This window comes from Periplaneta americana, unplaced genomic scaffold, assembly GCF_040183065.1.
Source record: "Periplaneta americana isolate PAMFEO1 unplaced genomic scaffold, P.americana_PAMFEO1_priV1 scaffold_22, whole genome shotgun sequence".
Taxonomy (NCBI): domain Eukaryota; kingdom Metazoa; phylum Arthropoda; class Insecta; order Blattodea; family Blattidae; genus Periplaneta; species Periplaneta americana.
In genome coordinates, this window is record NW_027185503.1 from 851950 (window position 1) to 877073 (window position 25124).

Consider the following 25124-nt stretch of genomic DNA (forward strand, 5'->3'; position numbering starts at 1 on the left):
ACACTGTCAAACACATCATGCTAATTTAGCGAATACACTTCACTCAGCAATTGATAAGCTTTTTGATGGCAAACAGTCAATAAACTTCTGTATTCTCAGCTTATCGACACTTATATAATATGCCTGTAAAACTTAAATATTACCTATATAGGCTAGATTAAATTTGTGTTTTACTTCTGAACTAGGCCTGTTATGAATTTAAAATGTTCACAACTGTATCAATTTCATCGCCGACAAAAATATTCAAATCTGTTACAAAATTTGTTGACTGTTAAATCAGAATTTTTCTCTGCTGCCATTGTTTAAAGTCAACTAACTTTAGTGGAAATTCCGAGATAGACGAACACCTGAACAATGATGGTCAAATCAAGACATCTTGAGACACAGGAACAGGCTCAAATGAATTTGAACCTTATCTGTTGTCATCATCCTGATGGAGGTGAAGTAGGCTACTGTATAACATAGATGCATTCTCAGCCACACGTCAAAGTCAGCACCCCTCCACTTTGAAGGTATTTTTCCAACTTCACCATTTGTGGGAGAAGGTCAAAGGTTATGCCAGCTTTGCTATGGAAGAAAATTAAAGTCGTAAAGAAGCAATGCTTTTTTTTTTTTTTTTTGGAAATGTACGCTGCACACTGCTGCCAAACATACCAGTAATTCGCTGAAGGGGGTTTGAGTTCCGTGTAGCCTCATGTTTGCCCAGCAGTGTCAAAGACGACGTTTTTCTTTGAAGAGGTAAGATAAGAGTTTGTTTATTGATCAGGATTTCTCAGATTTGCTCCAACCACAAGGAGCTTTAACATACGTTTAACTAATGAGTTAATATTTTAATTCACGTGTCAATATAAACTCCATGCCGAATACAAAACATTGTGATTATTATGATATAGGCTATCGAGTTGATAGATAGACAAAAAAAGTTAATAATTGTAATATGTATTATATGTCTTTCTCGTGTTAAATTTTACTGTACCTGGTTAACATGTTTCAGCCTGTTATGGGCCAGCTTCAGAACAGCACACGAGAAAGACATGTAATACATATTCCGAAGTGATACAGTGTTAAAAGTTGTATAATCAAGATGTATAATAATTTTAGTTTCAATTTTAAATAAAGGTCATCTTATTGCTTAAAATTTGTTTTCTGCAGATGGTTGTGGTACGAATCAGTGTATGGATGTTGGTATAAAAATAATTTATCTAAGGATTTTCTTTACAACGAAAATGTGACAGCACTGCTTGACATTACAAGCTTTGATGTGTGTTTAAAAAAAATACAAGATAAATCCTGTCACTAGGGGATTAATTCAACGATTTTACTATATTGAAACATACACAAAAAAGGAAATGAATAAAGAGTTTTACTTTATCATTATAAGAGTATGGGAAAGAAGTATTTTGGTCGATTTTTCCAGGACTAGGTATCAGAAATATTCTGTTACAGTGTTCTGAAAATGTACTAGGGAAGCGGATACTGGTATGTTCCGGATTTTTGTATAAGTAAACTAATAAACGAATCAATTAACTGTAATGTTATATTTGTTTAGGCTCTTAGTCACCAGCATACAATCAGCAATTGAAGGGTCCGGAGCCATAGTGGGCCAAACGCCATTTATTAAAAATGGAGAAAGCAAGGGTTAAAGTGAATGCCATAGTTTAATGAAGACTGACATCATTTAGTTTTAATGTATATACTTTATATTACTTGCTATACATTTCCATTCAATTATGGTAATAACTTCATTTTAACCATTGTTTTTTACGGTTTTAGTAAATGGCACTTGGCCCGCTATGGTTCTGAATCCTTCAATTAACCTAGAGAAACTCTTGGATGCAACGTGTAGAGTGGATAAAAAAAAAAAATTCCTATAAAAATAATACATTAAGTTATAGGCCACAAGGGAGAAAAAATATAGTTATTCAAAAGTCAAGAAAGATATGAAAGTTCTGAACTTACTGAGAACAATTACTGGGACAGATATGCTATATTCTGTAGGAACAAAAAAATAATAATCTTTAGTAAAAAAAAATTGCTGAGACCAGTTAAGAACGACCTTGGTCTTAGTATACCTGCTGTCTATTAAAATACCTTGTGAGTGCAGAAAATGCTATATTGGCCAGACGGGACGCACCATTATGGAATACTGCAAGGAACATCAAAGCAGCATAAGACTACATTACCCCGATAAGTCGGCAGTAGCGCAACACAGCCTGGAAATGGGCCACAAGATAGATTTCAATGCCACCACCATCTTGGAAAAGGCATAGGGTTATTGGGAACTAGCTAGTCATCAAGGAAATCATCGAAATCCAACTAAATGGCAAATGGGGGCCTACAGCTGAATAAAGTGTGGAAACCTGTAATGAACATGGCAAGCAGTTGGGACTAGGAACTAGCAGCTGACCATACAAACTAGACCATCGACCTGAAAGTGAGAATATAGAGTGGTGCTCTGGGTGGTACTGGACTCCATGTTTTAACTGGTCAGCAGAAGGAGGTGTATACACAAATGAGATTTTTAAATCCCCTAATTAAGATGCCTCTTGTGTGTTCTGCTTATAACTTTAGCAAATGAAGTGACAAAACAAAAAATACATCATGTTTCAAGTAAGTAGTTTGCCATAACTTAGTATTCGGCGTACTATAAATAGCCTATAACAGTTGTTATTGATAGAATAATTCTGTAACATGTATATTGCTTTACAGATTTCCGTTGGGAAATAAGTTGTTAAGGAAGCAGTGGGTTTAGAAAATGAACAGAATCCGTGGACACCCAGAGTAACGCAATCAGCCAGTAGGCCACCAATGTTATTCCATTTCAACAGGCTTGAGATACGAATGTTTAAAGTAAAACTCAATTTAGGCCAGAGTCCGTGGCCCTTAAAATTAAAAATATTTGTCTCTGATTTAGGCTACATTCATTTCCTATACGACTATATATGGAAAATAGCTTCCTTTTCTTCTTCTTTCACTACCTCCTGATTGCCACCGGAGCAGCGTGGAGGGCTTGCCTCTGATCCATTTCTTATATTGTTCCCAGTCAGCTGTAAGAAGTTTTATTTGTGCAATCGACTTCCCTCTTTTTTCGACTATCTCCTTGATAACTTCTTCCCACATTATTCTTGGCCTCCCTTTCAGGCGACTTTCCTGGGTTTAGCTTCTGCAAACTGCCTTGTCTTCCTTCCTTTGGACGTGTCCAGACCACCTCAACTGCTGTTCTTCTGTTCTTTTGACTAGCCTACTGGTTCTTGTTGCAATTCCTCTTTGATGTGTTCCGATCTCTCCTAGTTTCACATGCTGTTCTCATCTGTACAGCATTCAAACTGTTAGGACCCAGCTCTCCCATCCATATATTAGTATTGGTTATATAATTGCTTTCTGAACTCTAGTCTTTGTTTTCTTTTCCAACTCTGACTTCCCAAATATAATGTTATTAATTGCGAAGTATGTCGAGGTTGCCTTTTGGACCCCGTTACGGACTTCTAGTTGGAGTTTTTCTGTTCGGCATATTCAGGTTCTGAGGTAGTTGTAGGACTCAACTTGTTCTAATTTTTGTCCTAAGCACATGATCTCTATATTTTCCACCTGCTCCTCCGTCCTTGTAATCATCATAACTTGACTTTTCTTCATATTAACTCTCATACCCCTTTCTGTCTATGTTTCCGTCCATTCCGTCACTGCCTTTTCTAGCTTGCTCTCTGTATCTGTTATGCGCGCAATATACTAAAGCCTGTACATATACTGGTCTCATTTTCCACATCCCAACTAGGCTACAGATTTATCCATTCTGGCTTTACATGTCATTATTTCATCCATAAAGATGATGAACAGTAGTGGGCTTAAACTGTCCCCTCATGTCAAATGTACCTGACCATCCATACATACTACTCCTTCTACCTTTTGAAATACTGATTGCATAGCTCTCATCAGCTTCTTAGGGGTTTCTTTCTTCCTCGGAGCTTTCCACATCTCTTCTCTAAGAACTTCATCAAAAGCCGAGTGTAAACCCAGGAATCCTAGATATGCTGCTTTTTCTCTGTTTAACCATTTATCTATTATAGTTCTAATGGAGTGGTATGGAAAATAGCGCCCACGGGAATAACAATGGGTGATTTGTTGGTATTTCCGGCGCAAAGGATTGCGATACTCTGGATATCCATGGACTCTGGAAATAAAGACAAATCAATGGTATCCCACAACACATAGTATTTTGTGTTCTGCACACTTCGAGAATAAATGCATGTAGGCTATTTTGTAAACGAGAGGAGACGTTTACTGGCTGATGTAATATCAACCATCTTCCATTTTGTACCTCTTTACAAAAGGAAAGAGACTTCTGGTCATGAGTTTAGTGACGACTATAAAAATAAATAAGTGTTAGTAAAAATTGGATATTCGAGTTATGAAATAAGATTCACAAGATGCAATATAGGCCTACTTTTCGTCTCATCCTATCCTCCTGAGACAACTCTTTTTAATGGCTCCATAGGAACCACACAGTATCCTTATCTGTTGGTGAATATGATGAACAGTAATAAAAGAAAGTAGAAATGAAATGTAACAACCATAACACATTCAACCCACGAGCTCAGAAGACTCGTTGGGTTCAACCTTCGAGGATAAAAAGAAAGGAGAGAGCGAGCCAAGGCAAAATGCTTGAAAGCGATGGGACGGATGTGACATTTTCCTTGCCTGCCACTCACGGGTATGTGTCTCTAGTAAGTATTACAAACTCTTTGGGCTAGAGGATTAGGGCAAGACCAGATTCCATTACACAGACTAGTATATACATTCACGAACCTTGAGTTGTTGAGGGTACTAGGAACAATAGACTGTGCCGGTACTATTTCGCATTGTCTGTGACGAGGCTATAGTAGTGATCCTAGTGGTTAGCAACTATCTATGGATGCATATTTCCTACGTATTGAGCTTCGTGACTGTATATAGCCTACTAGACTCTACTATAACATAGAAAAAAACATGGCAGCCATCGAAGATGGTCAGCTGACAATATACAAGATCAGACTCAAATGGAAATTATTCTATAATATAAGTTACAGATAACTTACTGTACAAACAGGCATAACTTATGAGAAAACGCTTTGAAATTATTTGGGCATAAATTCTATAAGAAACCTTCGACCTAGAGTTATTTTTCACATCTACGCATTTCACTTATAACGAAATAGTCTAATATTACTGATTACGTTAAATCACAACTGCATGCATAAAAACAGGTTAATCAACTAGAGTCGGCAGCATTTGGGAAGGAGATCGTCTGCTATATGCTCCGTAGCATTTCTGGTATGTGACGTCACAAGGCGGTACAGTAGAACCAATCGGAATCAGTCTGTAACAAGTGCTTCCCGAGTTCGTTTGTTCACTGTGAGTGTTTCAATACACTGAATAAATAAAACTGACATAATAACTTATGTGTGTAAGGTAAATAAATGGAAGGAGAGATTGTAAAAAGACAAGTATTACACAAGCAGGCGCGGGAAATAGTGTTTAAGGTGTATAATTATTTTTAAAATGCTGGCGAGCAGAATGCTGCCGGCCATCATGGTGATGGCTGCAACGTTGCCAACGCGCAAGAAACGACTGCAGAAGCATATGGTGTGGGACTGGGAACAGTGCAAAGAACGCTAGTAAAGGAAAGGGGGATTGTTTGGTGTCATGTTACAGTAAACAACGCTAAGGTCATTATTATCTTTTGCGAATTTAAATTCTCTCCTGCGCTATTTGTATTGCACACACGTGTAAGTGCGATGTGGCAATGTTGTACGCTGCCTTGCTCTCTCTATCTGTCTCTCTCGGCGCAAACGTTAGCAGACGACCGCCTTCCCAATTGCTGTCGACTTTCTAGTATACTATCCATCATATACAGGCTACTAGAAAAAAACAGAATGTAAACAAAGTAACTGATGTGCAAAAAAAAAAAAAAAAAAATTGGAAAATGCAGATTACCTGACATAGCCCTATTTACTTGTTGCCAAGTTCACATTTCTTGTGCATTTTTACTTTGGTTCCAAGTACGTCAGTAACTTTTCTTCTTTAACTGATTTTCAGTTTTTTTCTTTTTTGCCAGTTCCTTGGACACTTTTTTGTTATTAAAAACTCTGGTATAATTAAATATGTTAGCTAACACTTTTACACATTTTTTAACAACTTTTAACAAAGGCACACCACAACTTCATCCACCATCTAGGGGAAGGAAGGGTATTGGCGCTCACCTAAGGAAAACCATTATTTGTTTTTAAAACAATGGTCAATCTTAATACTTTATTCACAAAAAGCAGACATGAACTAGGTTTCTTTACATCTGAAATAGTATTACTTAAGAAAGTATTATATTTAGGGAACTATTAGGAAAACAATGAAAATGAGTAATGAGCAGTATTGCCCGACACTGTAGGGCAATGGCGCTCAACATAGTAAATAACATTCACGCATATTTAGGTGCAGTGATCGCATTTATAATTATATGATCGATCAACCCCACTGCATTCCTTGTGTGTCTAGTTTGCACACACAATACACCGAAACCACACTTCACCATCTTCATCGAATTCTCCACACACAGCGCAAATCTCTTCTACTTCCTGAGGAACTGTGTTTGGATTAATGTCATCTAATTCATCATCGTCACACAAATCATCTTCATCCAGTTCATCTTCTGATGTACTTTCTAATAACTTTCTTTTTGGTTTTTTAATTTTCTTTGCCCTGATCTTTGATAAAGGAGCAATGGTTGATTTTGGTTTTTCAGACTTCTTAGTCTTACGTTTGTCAGCTCTGCGCTTCTCTAAGACTTCTAGTTTTTCCTTCATCGGTGATGCTGTAAGTATCTCAGAATGCTGTTTGGTATTGCCGGATCTTCTTTTACTGGTGGTTTTTGAAGAGCCAGGAATAGGTGATATTTGGGTGATTGGTATTGATTTTCTATTTTGATTTGTTTCTAATGCAGAAGGATGCGATGGAATTTCTTGAGAGGTTAAATGTTATGTTTTATTTAACGACGCTCGCAACTGCAGAGGTTATATCAGCGTCGCTCTTGAGAGGTCGTCGGCTGTATAGAAGATATTGAGGGTAAATTCTTGCGACATATTGGCTTCACACTAGTTGCTGACTTGTTCCTTCAATCTGATTATCGTCGTCAATCAATGAAAGAATTGAACCTTCACCTGGTGGGCTCAAATTCATTGCAGCCATAAAATCTTCATCTGAGTAAACATTTCAGTTCAAGGGCCAAATGCCATTTCTTTTCAAGCCATTGGTCGCTTTTTCCACAGAAGAAACTCTACCATATGCTTGATTGAAAAGCTTTGCAATGTCTTATGGAGTGATTTTTTGAGCTGCATGAGGCTTCAGAAAAGTTTCGCATTCTTTGTTGAACACTGATTTTAATGGTCCACAGAAGGTGCGGTCAAGGGGCTGCAATCTGTAGGAGATATTGAAATGATGTGGATGCCTGTGTCTTTCCAAAAGGAATGTGAAGAATATGATGTGTGACTGCTGTGGATGTCCATTATAAGGAGAAAATGGTTATCGATGGAAGCACTGGTTTCCTTTGCAAAGTGTTGTAACAAGACTATGAAAAGTTGAGACATCATCCACCCATTTTTAGAGCACTTGTACAGTGCTCCTGCAGGTCCATCATACTGTAGCTGAGGTGACATTCGTTGGCGCGGGAAGATAAACATCGGGGGAATGTAGTGTTCCGCAGCACTAACTGCACAATAGACCGTAATATTCTTCCCCCTCTCCCAGCTGGTAATGGCACCAACTTGTTTCGTCCCTTTAGATGCAATAGTGCGCGAAGGAGTATGGACAGTTGAGACCTCCGTCTCGTCTACATTGTAGATCCTCGTGGCTGGAAAGTTGAATTTTGAAAACAGTGACTCAAGTTTGCTATAGACTCGTTGAATTTCATCCTTATTAAATGCCAGAATACAGTTAACGCTTTTTGCTTCAGGTTTCCTTAAGCTCAATTTTGGATGCCATCTTAAGAAACCGTAAAACCAATCTTTTCCAGCTTCCATTTTGTCTCTGGAAAAGTTATTTTTAATTTCATGTTTTCCTGCATATTCAAAAACTATCTTTTTGAGTTCGGAAGCTGTAATACCAAAGTATAATCTAGAAATCGTGAAAACATACTCTTCAGTTTCATTTTCTTGTTCCTCATTGAAAACACATTTTGCACCTAAAGAGGGGACATAAGGATTTCCCACTTTACTCTGTCCTTAAGTTATATTATGCTGAAAGGGATATTGAATTGCCGAGGTGCTTGTCAAATTGATGTTCCTGAAGAAACTGTTCTAAAAGCTGTTTTCATGGGCTCATTGTTCATGCTGCCTTATTTGTACACCTTTCTCTTTTTTTCGGCATCTGTTAATAGTCGAATTACGAAGTTAATTAATAACAGAATAAATAGAGACATCGCACGTCGTTAAAATAGAAAGCATAATAATATTTAACATATTCAATGCTTTAAATAACATTTTATTGCAGCAATATAAGAATATAGGCTTAAATGGACTGTTTTCTGCAAGGAAATAACCTCAGCTGGAGGGTAATACCGCTCACTTGAGCGCCACAACCCTCCGTAGCAATATTGAAATTCTTAACATGTAGCGACGAAAGAAGCTTATTACTGATGTTTATAAATATATCAATGTGAAGCTGACTTTATCCCCTACATAAGCATATTAATTGTTAATAATGTAAAAGAATATTTGTTCACATACCTTCAGTTTGAAATATGTGTGTTCTTGTAACAAAATACTAACAAAAATATTCTCGCTCACAACAACTAAATGTGCCTTCCCACGGTAACCGTTCAACTACTATGCACTTAGTACAGTGTCCGCAAAATAGCAAAAATAGCAAAAAGCTCTTCAAAATTTAAACCAAGCAGATATATTAGCATGAGCGCGATTGCCCTTTGAGCGGTACAACCCTCCGTTCCCCTACTATATTAGCTTACAGAGTTTTCAATGAACTGAATTCTTAATATTATCATAGCAACTCTCAGGTTTTTAACTTAAAAAATTCAGACTCGTAATTGTTGCTAATCAGTACTTGCATGAGTCGATAAATTTCACAATATGCCTATAAGCATTCTTTCAGAGACTGACATAGTATGATTATTAGAATTAACAAGTTAACTCACCAAATTATCAAATTTGCTCCAGCTGTCACATTTCAAGTCACATCTAAATTACTCGAAACTTTAAAACTCAATGACACAGATGGTGTACATCACTACGTATATCCATCATAAGTTAATCTATTTTAATGAAAAAGATGTAATCTTCCTTGATGATAGTTATGAATGGATTAATGTCTTTTCCCGTAATTTCACTTGTGAAATAGCCTAATCAAAATTTGCAATGTTATCTTGTTGATACCATTCAATAAAGTTATTCTCATCTTTCTGTAAAATCTGCTGCACACGCTCTTGAGAATCTTTTCTTTCTTTGCTAAGTTTCACTGCGAGATAAGATGAATGATTAGGAAAAATTATAGGATAACCATCATTAGTCAGGTTTGTTTGGAATTTTCAGAGGAACACGAATAAGTTCACTATTCAGCAAAGGGAAAATATCTTCTCTAACCACAAACATAAGTTTGAAATATATAACACATACTGTTTTATCATTCACTTCAAAATTATCACGTTGTATATTCTTCAGCCAATTTCCCCTCAATGTTTTCTCTTTACGAAATTTAAAAACTGTAATATATGGTGCTTTGCCATAGTTCGATTTCTAACCAGACACACAACAGGAATGACCCATTTCACAACCAAATTTGCTGCTTACGATTACAATATATTAAATTAAATGAATGTCTACGAACTGACTTACGTAAAATCATTACTTAATCACTCAGAAACTACAAATACATTAGTTTATCCTCTCAACTTAACACCAAACGAAACTACTTTGTAAATCACCGCCTGCACCTATTCGACAGTGCCGCCAACTCCAATTTGCGAAAAGTCACTATACACTTACAAAAACTCACCAAATTTAACGTCATAAAACCCACCTAATTTTTGTTTCTACAAATTTTTTTGCACTTAATTGTTAAATAATGAGTAGATAAGATATAAATAATTATTAAACACTCAATATCGAAACTATAAAATTAGTGATTTCACATTTTTCAGATAAAGGTGTAGAAGATGAAGTTTGAAACACCTGCAGCTGCAGTTGAAGTTCAAATTTTTAACATGATTGTGTTGAAGAAATTAAACATTATAACAATACATAACACTCCGTCTTAGTGCAGCCCTAATTTCAAAATTTATTGAAATTTCTATTCTATTTCTAATTTTGTTTTTTTTTCTCTCTATGAGGCCGGGAGGAGAACATCTCTATGCACCGCGACCTGAGGTCTATTGTGCACTCCTGGGATGAGTTATAGCTCAACGACCGCACCCACGTCGAACCGACCTAAATCCCAACACCCTAATGACCAGTTCCACCATCCCTCTAAGTCCGTGTAGGTACCATTCCACCACAACAGCACCCTCACATTCCCCCCTTAAATGGTCTAAGGTATAGGCCACCCCTCCCATCGGGAGGGGAGTGGGTTCCGCTGCTGGGTCACCAACTACTATGCTTTGGCATATCCATAGAGCCAGCCAAGAGCGTCAGGAGCTTTGGATGGCTGCCGCAGGCGCAATCTGAAAACTAAGTACACAATCAGAATGATAAGGAAAGGATGATGAGGGGGGAAAGGAAGTGACGAGAATAAGTGGGGTTCCATATGCCTGATAAAGTTACCTGATATTCATTCATAGGAGGGAAAAACCCTGAAAAAAAAATACCTCACCCAGGCAACTTGTCCCAAGCAGGGAATCGAACCCTGGCCCGCTAAGTTCGGGAGCGAACGCACTACCACAAGACCACAGTGGTGGACTAATTTTGGTTTAATGATAATGCTTCGAAACCACTTCTGAATTTCACCAAGCAAGACATAACATTGATGGTGCGAACTTGGTATGCTAATTCTTTTAATGGTTTTGTATTTGATACCTCTTTGTACTGGAAAACTTTATCCCAAAAATCAATAGTAAAGCTGAAATTTTCCATTTCATCAAGTTCATCGTGCGCTATTGTACTTAAATGTTTTCAGTAACTTTTTTGGCTGTGTTGAATTAAGAAAACCTTGATTTGTTGTAGAACATAATGGAAACTTAAACTAGCAACATTTTTCAGTATTTTCATACATTCATAAAGTCTTTTCAGCAGTTGCTTGATTGGAGGAACAATAAAAGAAACACGCCATCATTAAATTAATTTTTCACTTTGTGGATTAAGGCTGTGTTCTGTTTTCAGTTCCAGCCATTGGGTTATTATGTAGTTAAGGGCAGAGTACATTGATACCTGAAGTCATCTAATATTGCAAGACAAGTATTTTGAACAAGGGCACCTGCAGGATCCAATCTTTGCAGCGATGTCGATGATGACGCCAGGATCTAGTAGGCTCTGAGGTTGGTGTGAAAGATACACCAAAACAGCTGTAAGCCACACGTGCTTATATAATTTAACACTAGTAAGTTTGCCATTTAACCAATCATTTATATTTAAGTGTTAAAAGTAGTGTACACAAGATTCAAGATGGAACAACATTACCTTGAACTACTTGACTTTCAAAATGAATTGTGAATGCGTCTCTTAACTGTTTTTCCCTTTCTACGTTTTGCTGATCCAGTTTTGGTACATGCTATTCTCTTTCCAGAGTAGGTAGGTGGCTTCTGATCTAAGTTGTAATTACCACTTGGTCAGGTTCAGCATCTATATGAGAACATACCTATGTAGCCAAATTAATCACAGGATCACAAAACCTGATTCACGAAATTTCTTGGCTATTTTATAAACTCCGAATTTACCAAGAGGATCAACTTGCAGAAACTTCCTTTGAAGTTGTCAATGACATCTCTATAAGACGAACATTTTAACAACGTAATGTTTATGAAAGTCCATCACTGTATCTGCGTGGTATAAGGCATTATGCTTTGGCCTAGTGATACGAAATGACCGCTGGTTCCAGTCCTCAGGGGAGAGAACAAATTTTCTCATGAAATCTCGACCAGTGTATAGGAACCAGTGACCACTCAGCAGCATGTTGAATTTGGGGAGCTACAACACATAGTGAAATCCGGTCTCGTGAGCCAGCTGTAATGGCTGGGGCAGGGATTATTGTGCTAATCACATGTTACCTTCATACCAGTATTGCTTTGATTATCGTTCACACTTGCTGAGGCATGCAGACGTGAGGCCAGCAGTCGACTGATGATCTTGACCCTCCATGGGCTGTTGTGCCAAGGATCTATTTATATATTTATGAGTCATTCCACGTAAACTTTGACATAACCATACAATTTTAAAGCTAATTTTTTTGTGCATTTTGACAGGTAATAATTAATTTTATGGTTATTGGCATATAACAACCAAATACTGATCCCGTGTGTTCAGTAATATTCCAGATTTTTAAATTTAAAGTACGGATAAAACTAAATGCCTTGAATTTATCATTTCTGTGGTTGGCTAAACTATGTTGTGCAACTCACTATTCTTTTGTTTTGAAGGGTGCCATTGTTTCTCCTTTAATATTGGAGAGAAATACATGTTGTTCATAGGTTCTCCAGTTTTTATATTAAATATATTAATCACATTTACTTTAGCACAGTTAATAGCACATAATGTCCCAATCGTCACACAAAATATGAATAATAATATTTTTCATATATTTAGAATAATAAGTGTAAGAATAGTGAACACGGCATGACTACTCAGTACGGATTTAACTTAAGTCCATCTGAAGATCAATTAACTGTAATGGGCTTCGCAGATGATATTGTTATCATTGATAAAGACAAAAAATCCGCTTTAACACTCTTCAATCATGCATTTCAACAATTCGATGAAATCGGACTAGATATTAACATTAACAAGTGTAAAGGCATTTGTATTAAAAGAGGGTCAGCTGTTTGAAGAAAATTTCCACATATCATCTGGAAATGAAATAGCTGGTTTGCAAAGAGGTGACTTCATTCGCTATCTAGGAGTCAATTTTTATGATGAGATTAATTTTGATCCTCTTTCAACATTGTCTAAAGTAAGAACAAATGTAGAATTACTTATTTCTTCACCACACTTACAAGCAGATCAAAAATACAACATCATTAACACCTCAATCTGTCCTAGTCTAATATATCCATTTCAGACAGTGCCTCCAAAAAGAATTTCTAATAAATTCATAATGGATGCAGATATTATGACTGCAACTGCCTAATGACCTTCCTGCAGATATGTTGTATACAGACACAAAATTCAAGGGATTGAGTTTATTTTGTTCAGCATGGGAATTATACTTACAACATATAAATGCATGTAAGATATTGCTTAAATCCAATAATTCCTTCCTACATGCTACAATGCCATTATCCCAAGAAATTACATCCAGTCTCACAGCACTCAATATCACCGAATCAGCAAATATTTTAAATAAATACGGCACTGTAGATACGCGAAAGGTACGGCAAGTATTAAGAGAAAAAGCGTTTGAGAACTGGAGCCAGAAAAAACATAAAGGCAAAGGCGTGCTCTTATACCAACAATATACCCCGGCTTGTAAGTGGATCCGGAATCTGTAGTGAGTGGAGGGAAGCGATCAAGATGAATGCGAACGTGTCAGCTGTGCGTAGTGTACCTGGCAGGTCTTCGGGCAGTAACCTCTGTCGACGTTGCGACAGGGAGGTTGAAACCCTCGTCCATGTCCTAGGGGCCTGTTCTCACAGTGAACTTCTACGAAATACGCGGCATCATACAGTAAGATCTATAATAGCAACTGCCTTAAGGAACAAAGGTTATTCAGTATATGAAGAAGTACACGGCATATCCAGTGAGGGCAGTAATCGAAGAATCGACATAATTGCATTTAAACCTCCCTCTCTTGAAGGTTACATCATAGATCCTAATGTGAGATTCGAATTGCACGAACACCAGCCAGAAGAAGTACACGAGGAAAAAAGAAATATATACGAACCTTCCATCAGTTTTTATAAGGACAAATACCATCTGGAATCCATCGTCATTATGGGACTAATTATAGGAGCCCGTGGGACCGTACCCCGGTTCCTAGTCGACTTCTGTAAATCTTTTGGCCTGCATAAAAATATTTTAAGAGATCTAACAATTGCAGCACTCAAAGGCTCAATAGCTATTTTCAGGCATCATACATATGGACCATGACTAATTCGGATCTCCTTGACGTTACTTCGTTTAATATCATGTGTTTCAATATAATTCAAACTGTTACTTTTCACTCTAACAACAATGTATCACTAAGCCTCAAGGCATTTACTCTAATGTATCATGGTACTCTTTGTCGATGGCAACCTGTAGTGGTTACAGGAAGAAATTAAATAAAAATATGGTACCACTTTAATATGAGGCTGCAGGGAAACCAGCAGGAATGTGGCCAGAACAAGACAGCTCTCCTAAACCTTGAAGAGTTGATGATGATGTTATCACTTTATATAGAAATTAGCCTATGTGCATGCAGATATCATCGTATACGATTAAAAAGTTCACACAATGTGGCAACCGTCACATACATAAACCCAGAGGTTCATTGCCACCCTCACATAACCTCGCAATCGGTCCCTATCCTGAGCAAGCTTAATCCAGTCCCAATGCGTGCAGTTCTGTGTTGTGTAACTTTCTCCATTCTTCTGTAACTTCATCCTCTTACTCCAAATATTTTCCTAAGCACCTTATTTTCTGTTACTCTCTCAAAGTGGGAATCAAAGTTTTATAACCATACAGAAAAACCAATAATATAACTGTTTTATAAATCCTAACTTTCAGCTTTTTTTGAAAACAGACTGAATGACAAAAGCTTCTCAACCGAATAATAACAGACTTTTTCCATATTTATTTTGCGTTTTAATCTCCTCTCGTATATAATTTATATTTGCTGCAAGGTATTTGAATTTTTCCATCTTTACAAAGGATAAATTTCCAATTTTTATATCTCCATTTCGTACTATGTTCTGGTCACGAGACTTACTTACTTACAAATGTCTTTTAAGGAACCCCAGATTCATTGTTGCCCTCACATAAGCCCACCATTGGTCTCTATCCTGTGCAAGATTAATCCAGTCTCTATCATCATATCCCACCTCCCTCAAGTCCATTTTAATATTATCTTCCCATCTATGTTTCGGCCTCCCTAAAGATCTTTTTCCTTCCAATCTCCCAACTAACACTCTATATGCATTTCTGGATTCGCCCATATGTGCTACATGCCCTACCCATCTTAAACATCTGGATTTAATATTCCTAATTATGTCAGGTGACGAATACAATGCATACAGTTCTGCGTTGTGTAACTGTCTCCATTCTCCTGTAACTTCATCCCTCTTAGCCCCAAATATTTTCCTAAGAACCTTATTCTCAAACACCCTTAATCTCTATTTCCTTCTCAAAGTGAGAGTCCAAGTTTCACAACCATACAGAGCAACTGGTAATGTAACTGTTTTATAAATTCTAACTCTGGTCACGAGACATAATTAGTATTTGGTCTTTCCAGGATTTACTTTCAAACCTTTCAAGTAAAATTTCCGTGTTTTCTAAAGCATCATATCTACTGTATATATGAGGTCTTATACACTGCTACCTAAAGTATCAGGAAAAAAATATAAGTTGATATTACTTATCCCAAAACTTAACAGAAATCTTGTCTTAAAGAACTCTTGTGGGAACTTCATGTCATGAAATGGTTACAACTGTCACAGAAAAAAAGTATGTTTTGTAGAATGTACAGTCTCTATTGTAATGTTCTTTTAGTGATTTTGAAGCACTTTTGTAAAAATAAATTTTGAACAAATTTGAACATTTAGTTCTATTTTTTTTTCTTTCATGAATAATTATAGTACAATGTCACAAACTGTCACAATGGAATGACCCTTATATTGCTTATAAAAATTCTTTCTTGGATTGTGAAAGCTATTTGACATTACCCCATTACATTATTGATATATAAATTATAAATCACTAACTCATTACTAAACACTATACATTAAATGCCATGTGACTGCAAAGACAAAACCAGACTGCAGACCATAGCCTCACACTCATGACATGCTATTAAGTACCAAGCCTTGTCGAGTCATGGGCACCGGCCTGAAAGCTGCTATTCCCCATATCCAGTCCAGTACAGCTTCCACATTGTATTCCTAGTCTAATAAAAAAACAATCCATGTCTTCTTACTTGAATATACCGCTGGTTCTTATGGCTTTTCTTTGTAAATGACTGTAATGAAACAGGTCAAAAGAGGAATAAATTGGTGAGAATGATCAAACATCTATATTGATCTATTTCTTCATAGAAGTTGAGTCCTAGACCATATTACTGTAAAAATATACTCACCATGCTTCGTACGCTCTGCAAAATAAGAGTTTCTTGTCCATACTTACGTTAATGTGAATGCACAAGATGAACAAGGCTAGTGCACCATACAATATTTACACAAATATATAGTTGAACAGACAAGTGCAGTACATATACAAAGTTGTGCATAACTTCATTTTTATATTTTGAATAAGATAGTTTTCTCAATTTCAAACATAGCAGCAATCATTTCTATTACTTGTCACCTATAATTTTAGTTTTCTTACGGATTCCTTACATAATTTTGTTCAAATAAATAAAAAATATTACTATTAATTTAGAATCATGAGATATCTCAAACATCCGAAATTTATATTGACAGTATATTTTTTACATGTAATTAAATGCAATAATGTCATATGAAAGGTGTAAAATATATATATATATATATATATATATATATATATATATATATATACGCTTTCAGAGAAACTTAAGGTTTTACTCACCAATTTGTAACAATGCAATCTTGTATGGAATTTATCTAGAAATGAATGTGAAATTGCATCCATATTTCCAAATTGGTACAGAAAAGAGCAATTGTAACAGAAAATTAATGTTACATTTTTGTTAAGTTTCTTGCAATATCATTATAAAAAACGTGCATATATTATACCATATTTGTATTTTGTAGCACAAAATGAAAGGGGTACTTTATTATTTGCATAATATTAAAATAAAGTCATGAAAATACTAAACTGCACTCAAAAGTTACATACTAAAACATTTTCTAAGCGTAAAAAAATCACACATTTTTATAATATTGACCTGCTATTAAACTGACAAAAATCCAAACAGCATCATACACAGAATTAAAACGAGCCTGAGATCACACTTCTACTTCCCATGGAATATTAGTTTATTAAATTAATTTAAGTATGAATCACTTCACAGTAGATGATTATCTCATAAGTTCAACAGGGTGGACAAGCAGTTAATCAAGAAATAAAAGTAATATACAGTAAACTTATATAAATGTAACTGTAGGCTAATTATATATTATTCACCTGCACTATAATCAGACAGCTGCAAATTAAGGTATAGAAATGTTATGTTTTATTTAACGACGCTCGGAACTGCAGAGGTTATATCAGCGTCGCCGGATATGCCGGAATTTTGTCCCGCAGGAGTTCTTTTACATGCCAGTAAATCTACTGACATGAGCCTGTCGCATTTAAGCACACTTAAATGCCATCGACCTGGCCCGGGATCGAACCCGCAACCTTGGGTATAGAAGGCCAGCGCTATACCAACTTGCCAACCAGGTAGACAAATTAAGGTATAAAAGCAATGTACTGGTGCAACTGGTTTTCAAACAATCTGAAACTCGTCATATTCAGCTCTTTTATTTTCAGGTGTGTGCATGTTATGAAGGAATATCTTCGACTCTATTATCCTATTTAAAGAAAGTTCGACTACGGTCTTAGACCCTGCGATTTGCTTTGAACGAGACACGAATCAGGCACTGCAGATAAATGACAAGAGAGCTGAATATGTACTGTACCTGTCTTCCATACCTCAGTGAAAAATATGGCACTTCGCTTTACAACTGGGATGTTACAGGCTTACTATTTGGAGTGAGGGGTTGTTTACCAAAATTTACATGTAATATCCTTAAATCCTTTAAAACTCGCTTTTATGAGGTTCACAAAATTGTGATGGAAATTCTGAAAGCCTCTCTTCAAATTCTACACTATGATTTATATGTTAACACATAAATTTTTGTTTTAATGTACAAATCGAATAAGTATTTTACTCGTTTCATTTCCCTTTACCCTTTATGTTTGTTAATTTCGGACCCCAGTGGTCAACCTCACTTGAGGCAAATGATTTTAAATATATCTCAGTAGGGTCATTCCATACAAAATTTTAAAATTTGTAACGTCAAGTTCTGGATTTTTTTCAATATTCTAGTAAATGAATGTCATAATAATAAATAGTTAAATGGCCTAATATAAACTTCATCTCACCAATGGTTGAAAAGTAATGAAGGGTGAAATATTCGGGGAGCTGATATGTAGACTATTGCTAAAAATATTATTAAAATGACATGCTTCATTGTATCAACGTAAAAATTGTGCCAATACAATGATGACTCTATATATTTAAACTCACTTCTGACTTATTATGGATTTTTACTTCGTGCATGTATTAAAACTTACAGTAAAATAAAAAATGTTAATGGTTTTCAAATCGAATATTTTTTTACCATGCTCTTTTTTTCTACGGTGAGAAACAATTTCTTAATCTATTACAAAAATTTTATGATGCGATCTCTAATACTTTGGGAAAAATTAAATAAACCAGAATTGCAAATGTTGCCATTAAGGATCAAAGTTGCGTGCAGAGTATTACGTCACGCGCTCATACCAGACATCCACACGTGTGCTTAGCGATCGGTATGACAAATGCCAGATGTTGCGACATTTTGCTCAATGGTACACTAATAGATTTCACGTGGGAGTTTCTTTTTTTCTATTATAATCTCAGTGCAACTTTTTCCCTTCAGTTTAGAGGGTGGTTTTGTTCTGTTCTGTCATTGTAACTTTTCCCTTCAGTTTAGAAGGCGATTTTGATCTATTCCATCATTGTAAGTTGTAAGTGTTCAATATGCCTAAATTAAAGACGAAAAGTTGGAGTCATCTGTGGTGTTGCAACACTTTCGGACTTTAAAAACATTCGTTACAAGTCTGTATATGAAAAGTGACAAGTAGCATGTGTAAAAAGGTCCCGCATTTAGTGGTAGGTGATGTAATTTGAGAACGCTTTTGCGATAAGATTTCAAAAATTAAAATAATTAGTGAAGTTGCTCGGACTGAAAGTGAGGTCGACAAATGAACAAGCGAAGAAGAATGCTTACAAACAGAGGCGGGAAATTCAACAAGTGAAGAAGCATATGCTCCTGAACGTAAGGAACTTTAAATGTATCTATCAGAAATGTTGACGTCATTGTTACAGAGTAATTTAGTACAAGGAATGGATGACAACTGACAGGGCCAATATGATTTTAGTGAAAGTGACTGTGTAAATTTCATTAATAACTTCATTGGTTGGCTTAAAAAATTCAAGATACTGTACACAACTTCATTGGAAAGTCCCAAGCAAATTATTTAAGTAGCTGAAAAATGAAATAAAGCCCAGTGAGTTCATTATCATTGGTGATTTTTCAGAGAATTGCAGTTTCATTATTCAGGATGCTACACAAGGTCATCACTGGAGTACTTCTCAAGCAACAATACATCCATTCACACTATATATTACAGAAATTCAATGGTGGTAATTTAGAGAATCTTTGTTTTTCAGTAATTTCGGAATATTCCCTATGAAAATTTACGATTTATAAATACGTGAAGTAATTTTTTAGGAAAACTACTATCCTGCTAACACAGCTAACAAGCAAACATTCTGATGAGGGCAGATAAAAAAGGTTAATTTTTTTTCTTCCACCATGTTAATAATGTCAAAATAAGTACTTATACAAATTTTGGCTACTCGACCGCAATTACGAGGCCGTCCAGAAAGTAATTTTCCCTGGGGCCATTTACAGAATAAAGCACAATTGCATGGTAAGACTTATTGGAACAGATACAGCAATTGTTGCGCTATTTGTCAACATGTCCCCAACTGGAACTGAGACATCTGTCATATCATGGGATCAATTTTTGTATCTTTGTGTCATAGAAGTCAGCCACTTGGGATCGGAACCAGCGTTTGATAGCCGTTTGCAAGTCTCTGTCGATCCCATGATATGACAAATATCTCAATTCCGGTGAGAATATGTTGAAAAACTGCTCGAAAATTGCTTTGTCTGTTCCAATATTTTTTTCCAATGAAATCGTGTTTTCTTTCCGTTAACTTACCCTGGCGAACTTATTATTTTTACGGCCCTCGTAATTGCAGTTGAGTGGCCAAAATTTGTACAAGCACTTCTTTTGAGATTATTAACATGGTGAAAGAAATTAATTAACTTTATCTCCCTCCATCAGAATGTTTTCTTGTAAGAAGTTTGTTTTCCCTTATTGTAGTGATAATTACGACTAATCTTACAACAAGAGTCTTACCACTTTCGAAATACTGGAAGAACTTGAGAAAGTATCTTCTCAAGAAAATGTTTCAAATATTGGGTGGTTCTACAATCTCCGGAAGATGACGGTAATGAAACTGGTGACGATTCGGTTGGCGAATACTGTAACAATCTCTGTGTCATTGCCAACTTGAGGCTCCAGCTGAACTTTTTGTCAATAACGAGTTTGTAGATTGCAATGAAATTGTTCAAACACAGATTGCGAAAATGAAAACGTGGTAGAAATACAACTATCTTCCTGAGCCTCCTCTGTAGAAGCATCAGGGATAATTGGAGGGACTGATGTGACCTTATAAGAACAGTCATTAGCTAAAATTAATCCATGTTGATGGTGTCAAGTAACACCGAAACAGCTGTAAGCCACACATGCTTACATAATTAACACAAGTAAGATCGCCATTTAATCAATTATTTACACAATTAATCGTTCCAGTTCTGTAGAATTAGAGTCCATTTTTCTTGCGTTGTGGGCCAGAAATCTAAAAGATGTGTTTACTGCAAAAGCAAAACCACAAAACTTTTTTTTCATTGGTAGCAGTAGTTCCGTAAATTTATTGTTATGCATATTTTTTTTTGTAAAAACTGAATCCTTACAGTAATAAAAAAAATCCTATTATATCAAACATGTAAAAGGTTGACTAAATTACGTCCAACAACCTTAGTAAATATGCCCTATTACATAGCATCCACATGGAATTTCTGAGTAACAGAGACAGTTTATATGCATAGTAGTTTTGTACATATGTCCCTTTGTATCTGTATACACAAAATATAAGTGTAATAATACATTTTTTAGTTATATTAAGCAAAAGAGTCATTTTTTTTATTAATTATGTCCAACAGTTTTAGTAAATAATCGTTGTGATGACTTTACAGTAATATGCAAGGAAAGGTTGCTCGTATGTCCACAGGGTCGTATTCGACCCACAGTTAAATGGGCACTAATGATTATGTAAGCGGAGATTTTGCATTGTCATTCTCATACTATGACTAAAAGAAGCAACATTTGTGAAAATGAAGACATTTTTCAAAAATAAAAATTACAGGCATATATAAGTCAAAGGAGCAGCAATGCAATTTACAGAAGTAAGATAGGCTTAAAATATGAATGAACGCTTGTATTGCTGACATTGTTAAAGAATTACTGTACATTAAATATTATTCCCAAATTTCTTATTTCTTTAGACATCACAGAGCTTTGGAGATGGTATATTAATTTATTTACTTATTTATAAGACTTGATTACACTGTACTTGTAATGTCTTTCTTTTTTTTTTAATAATGTCAAAGTTTTCAGCTTTTGTAGCCAGTTCTTCACAACCTGCACACATTTTAGTCAAAGTTTAAAATACACACATAAGCTTGTACCACCCTTGCAAATGGTTCCTTGTCTTACTGGCAACTAGAGGCACTTTCCCCATTCTATATCAAATGTAACACTTTCATGCCTATATTAATATTCCAACAACAAGATTGTCACACATTTCGTTTGTCCATTCAGTCCGTACCATCATTTACAAATATTACACTTCACCAAGGACTTCCTTGCCTGCTCTGGATACATACGGTAACATATTTCCTATCAACTTTTCAATGCTGTACATAGTGCAAATATGGTTGATCAGTACGAGATTGTTGTATTAACAAAGTTTCAGGTTTGCAGTTCTATTCTTGATGTCTTTAGTATATTTAAAGAAGTATTAAAGCTCTTGACTTCTTGAGTCTTTCTTCCTTCTCTCTTTCGGTATACCAGGGATATGTAAGAAAAATAAGTTAGAAGATCATTAAAAATAAACTGAAACTTTTATTTTTAAGCTTTTAAATTTACTTGTATGTACAACACTAATTATATACTAAATTTGTTTTTGAAAATGTGTAGTGACTAGAATGTTCTAGAAAAAAAATAACAGGAAGTAATGAGGTAATTTTTATTTACTACCCGATATATATTTTATATCAGAAAATGTATATTAATTACATACAATCAACTACTTTCCAACAGAACAAGTCTCGAAAGTTACGAAACGCGTTTGTAGTGAGTATTTTACGTATGGGGAGGGGCCAACACAAGGTGAAACAAACATTTCATATTTTACACAGGGTTCCAAAAATATAGATACTGTACATATGTGGTTAATTCCGAGTGGACGACACTCACATTATAGACCACTGAGCTGAATTTGTTGTCACTCTGGGGTCAGGTCTGAAAAAAGAATGATCACTAACCAATAAACAGACATGGGACTCAACCAACTGTATTTGTTAACTGTTAAAAATGTGTGTCTTTCAGACAGAATTTGTGTTCCTTCTCAATGATCATTCAGAGTTTAAATATGTATTCAAGTCATTTGAGGAACTTGAGCATGTAAGATACTATTATTCTTTCTAAATTTAAATATTTTCCAAATGTCTGATAAATGAAATAACTTAACAGTAAAGCCAGTATTTCAACTGCTATGTCATAAGATATTTTCCCATTCCTTTGGTAATAAATTTAATTCAATCGCTAGTAAATCAATTTGGAAGATGATCTCTCTTCGCTTCATTATTTAAATTCATCATCACCATCAGCACAAACATAAATAGTTTAGATTTAGGTTCATTTGAACCTGTTCCTATGTCTCAAGTTGCTCTTGATTTGACTGTAGAGTTATAAAATCATTAAATTAATCTAAGATAATATATATTAAGTTTTCCTGTTTTAACTTTAGTATAATTTTCAAATACAAGAAGCTGATATTTTTGAAGACTAAGTGTGGAAAGTACTTTTCAAAAACTTAACTTCCCATCAGAAAAAAACAAGTATTAATAGGTATATTTTTCTTGTTAGAAATAACACACATGGAAATGAACAAATACAGTTCATAAATGTTCAGTATTTAATGAAGATTAAAATCTTGCCAGCATAGATACCTTAAGAAAAAAAAAAAAAATATATATATATATATATAACATAGTGTCAAGAATAAATTAAAGATTCCATTCATTAGTGCAAGCAAATTATAATTCACTTCTGTATATGAAATATTACTCATGTGAACTGAATCTCCACGATAAATGAACTATCAGTACAGCGAAGATGACCAGCATTATTCACACATATTGCCTCTGTCTCATATAATACAAAGAAAATATGTTAATCTTTTAATATTTCGGGTTGTAAATCTGGACAATTCAGATGAAGTTAGCTTTACTATATTCACAAAACTGACATAAAATATATTTTCAAAAGATATATTTCCCTCTTCCTGCCACACCATTAGGCAAAAGCTGGAGCATCAATTTTTCAATGCCAGAGAACTGGTTCAAATCCCGGCAAGTTTATGTATAATTTCTGGTGGACAAAGACAGTGCTTAGTTGCAGGATACACAATCTTTCTATCCTAATTATCATTCGTATATCCATCTCTCTTGGTGCACTGTGGGAAAAGAGAACTGCACAGTTTTGGCCCATTATGTCTTGAAAGTACAAGAGGTATCTAGTAAAAAAAGAAAATTGTAATAATTATGATGTTGCCTTGTAATCACCATACATATTTAGACTATAACCGAGGTCTGAGTCAATCATTTGTAAAAAGAATTAAATTGTAACACATTTACAATTATGAATGAAATTTACCAGCAGTATTTATATGTAATCATTCTATTTCATGTATACATGCTTGAAAAGAATTGTACAATGCAATACACACAGGTGTTTACAGACACATAACCGATTCACTCAATCTGTTGAATTTGTCAATGTTCAATATGGGTTGACATTTAACACCATTTTGAGCATTACAATATCTGGACAATATTGTTAGATGTTTAGCCTAAGAACAAAGACACAGTTTCAGAAAGTTTTTCACGAAAATTTTTTCTTCTAATATATGTATTTCTTTTTTAACATCTTAGAGTATATGAAGGAAAGCACATTAAAAAATCTTTCTTCTAAACTTAAGGAGTTTCATAAATATGTGCAAGCCCATGAAGTAAGTATGTATAATCATCCACTTCTACATTGTAATATTATAGTCATATGAGGCCTTCATGTAAATCTGGATTCACACATTTCACTGAACTTCAGAGATTAAAAAAGTATGTGAATATCATATCGTCGCCTGAATGCAAGAACTAGGTAACTTGGTTTTTCATATTTTGTGACATCGCATATTTACTTACGAGGGGATCCAGGAAATAACGACCGTTTTGTTGTAATAATTAAAAAAAATATATTTATTTGAAAAAACAAAGTCTGTTACATAACTGAAGCTTCCTTTACTTCTCTACATAATCACCACCTACATTTAAACATTTGTCGTATCTGTTCACTAGCTTTAGAATTCCCGTGTTATACTCCTCTGCCGCCAGTTCATTAAGCCAGGTGTTCACTGTCTTCTTCAACTCTTCATCACTTCCAAAACGCGTACCACCCAGAAAGTCTTTCAGCTTAGTGAAAAGGTGAAAATCGCTAGGAGCAAGGTCTGAACTATAGGGCAGATGATCAAAGATTTCCCAACCGAATTGATCCAGCAATTCTCGAGTTGAAGCAGCAGTGTGTGGGCGGGCGTTGTCGTGAAGAAGC

General features: G+C 35.4%; 1 protein-coding gene across 18 annotated transcripts in view; it reads right to left on the bottom strand.

Moving 5' to 3' along the window:
- Window positions 1-25124, bottom strand: part of LOC138693819 (uncharacterized) — a 148202-nt gene that overhangs the window by 52039 nt on the left and 71039 nt on the right. For 3 of the 18 annotated variants that reach the window (XR_011330508.1, XR_011330506.1, XM_069817633.1), the window contains one exon: window positions 21821-22760. The exons of 8 other annotated variants lie outside the window; for them this stretch is intronic. Coding sequence is in view for 2 of the 10 variants with exons in the window: in XM_069817633.1 (XP_069673734.1) it covers window positions 22744-22760 (17 nt within the window). In the remaining 8 variants the exon portion in view is untranslated. 7 more of the 18 variants (XR_011330503.1, XR_011330502.1, XR_011330500.1 and 4 more) reach the window with 5 other exon arrangements.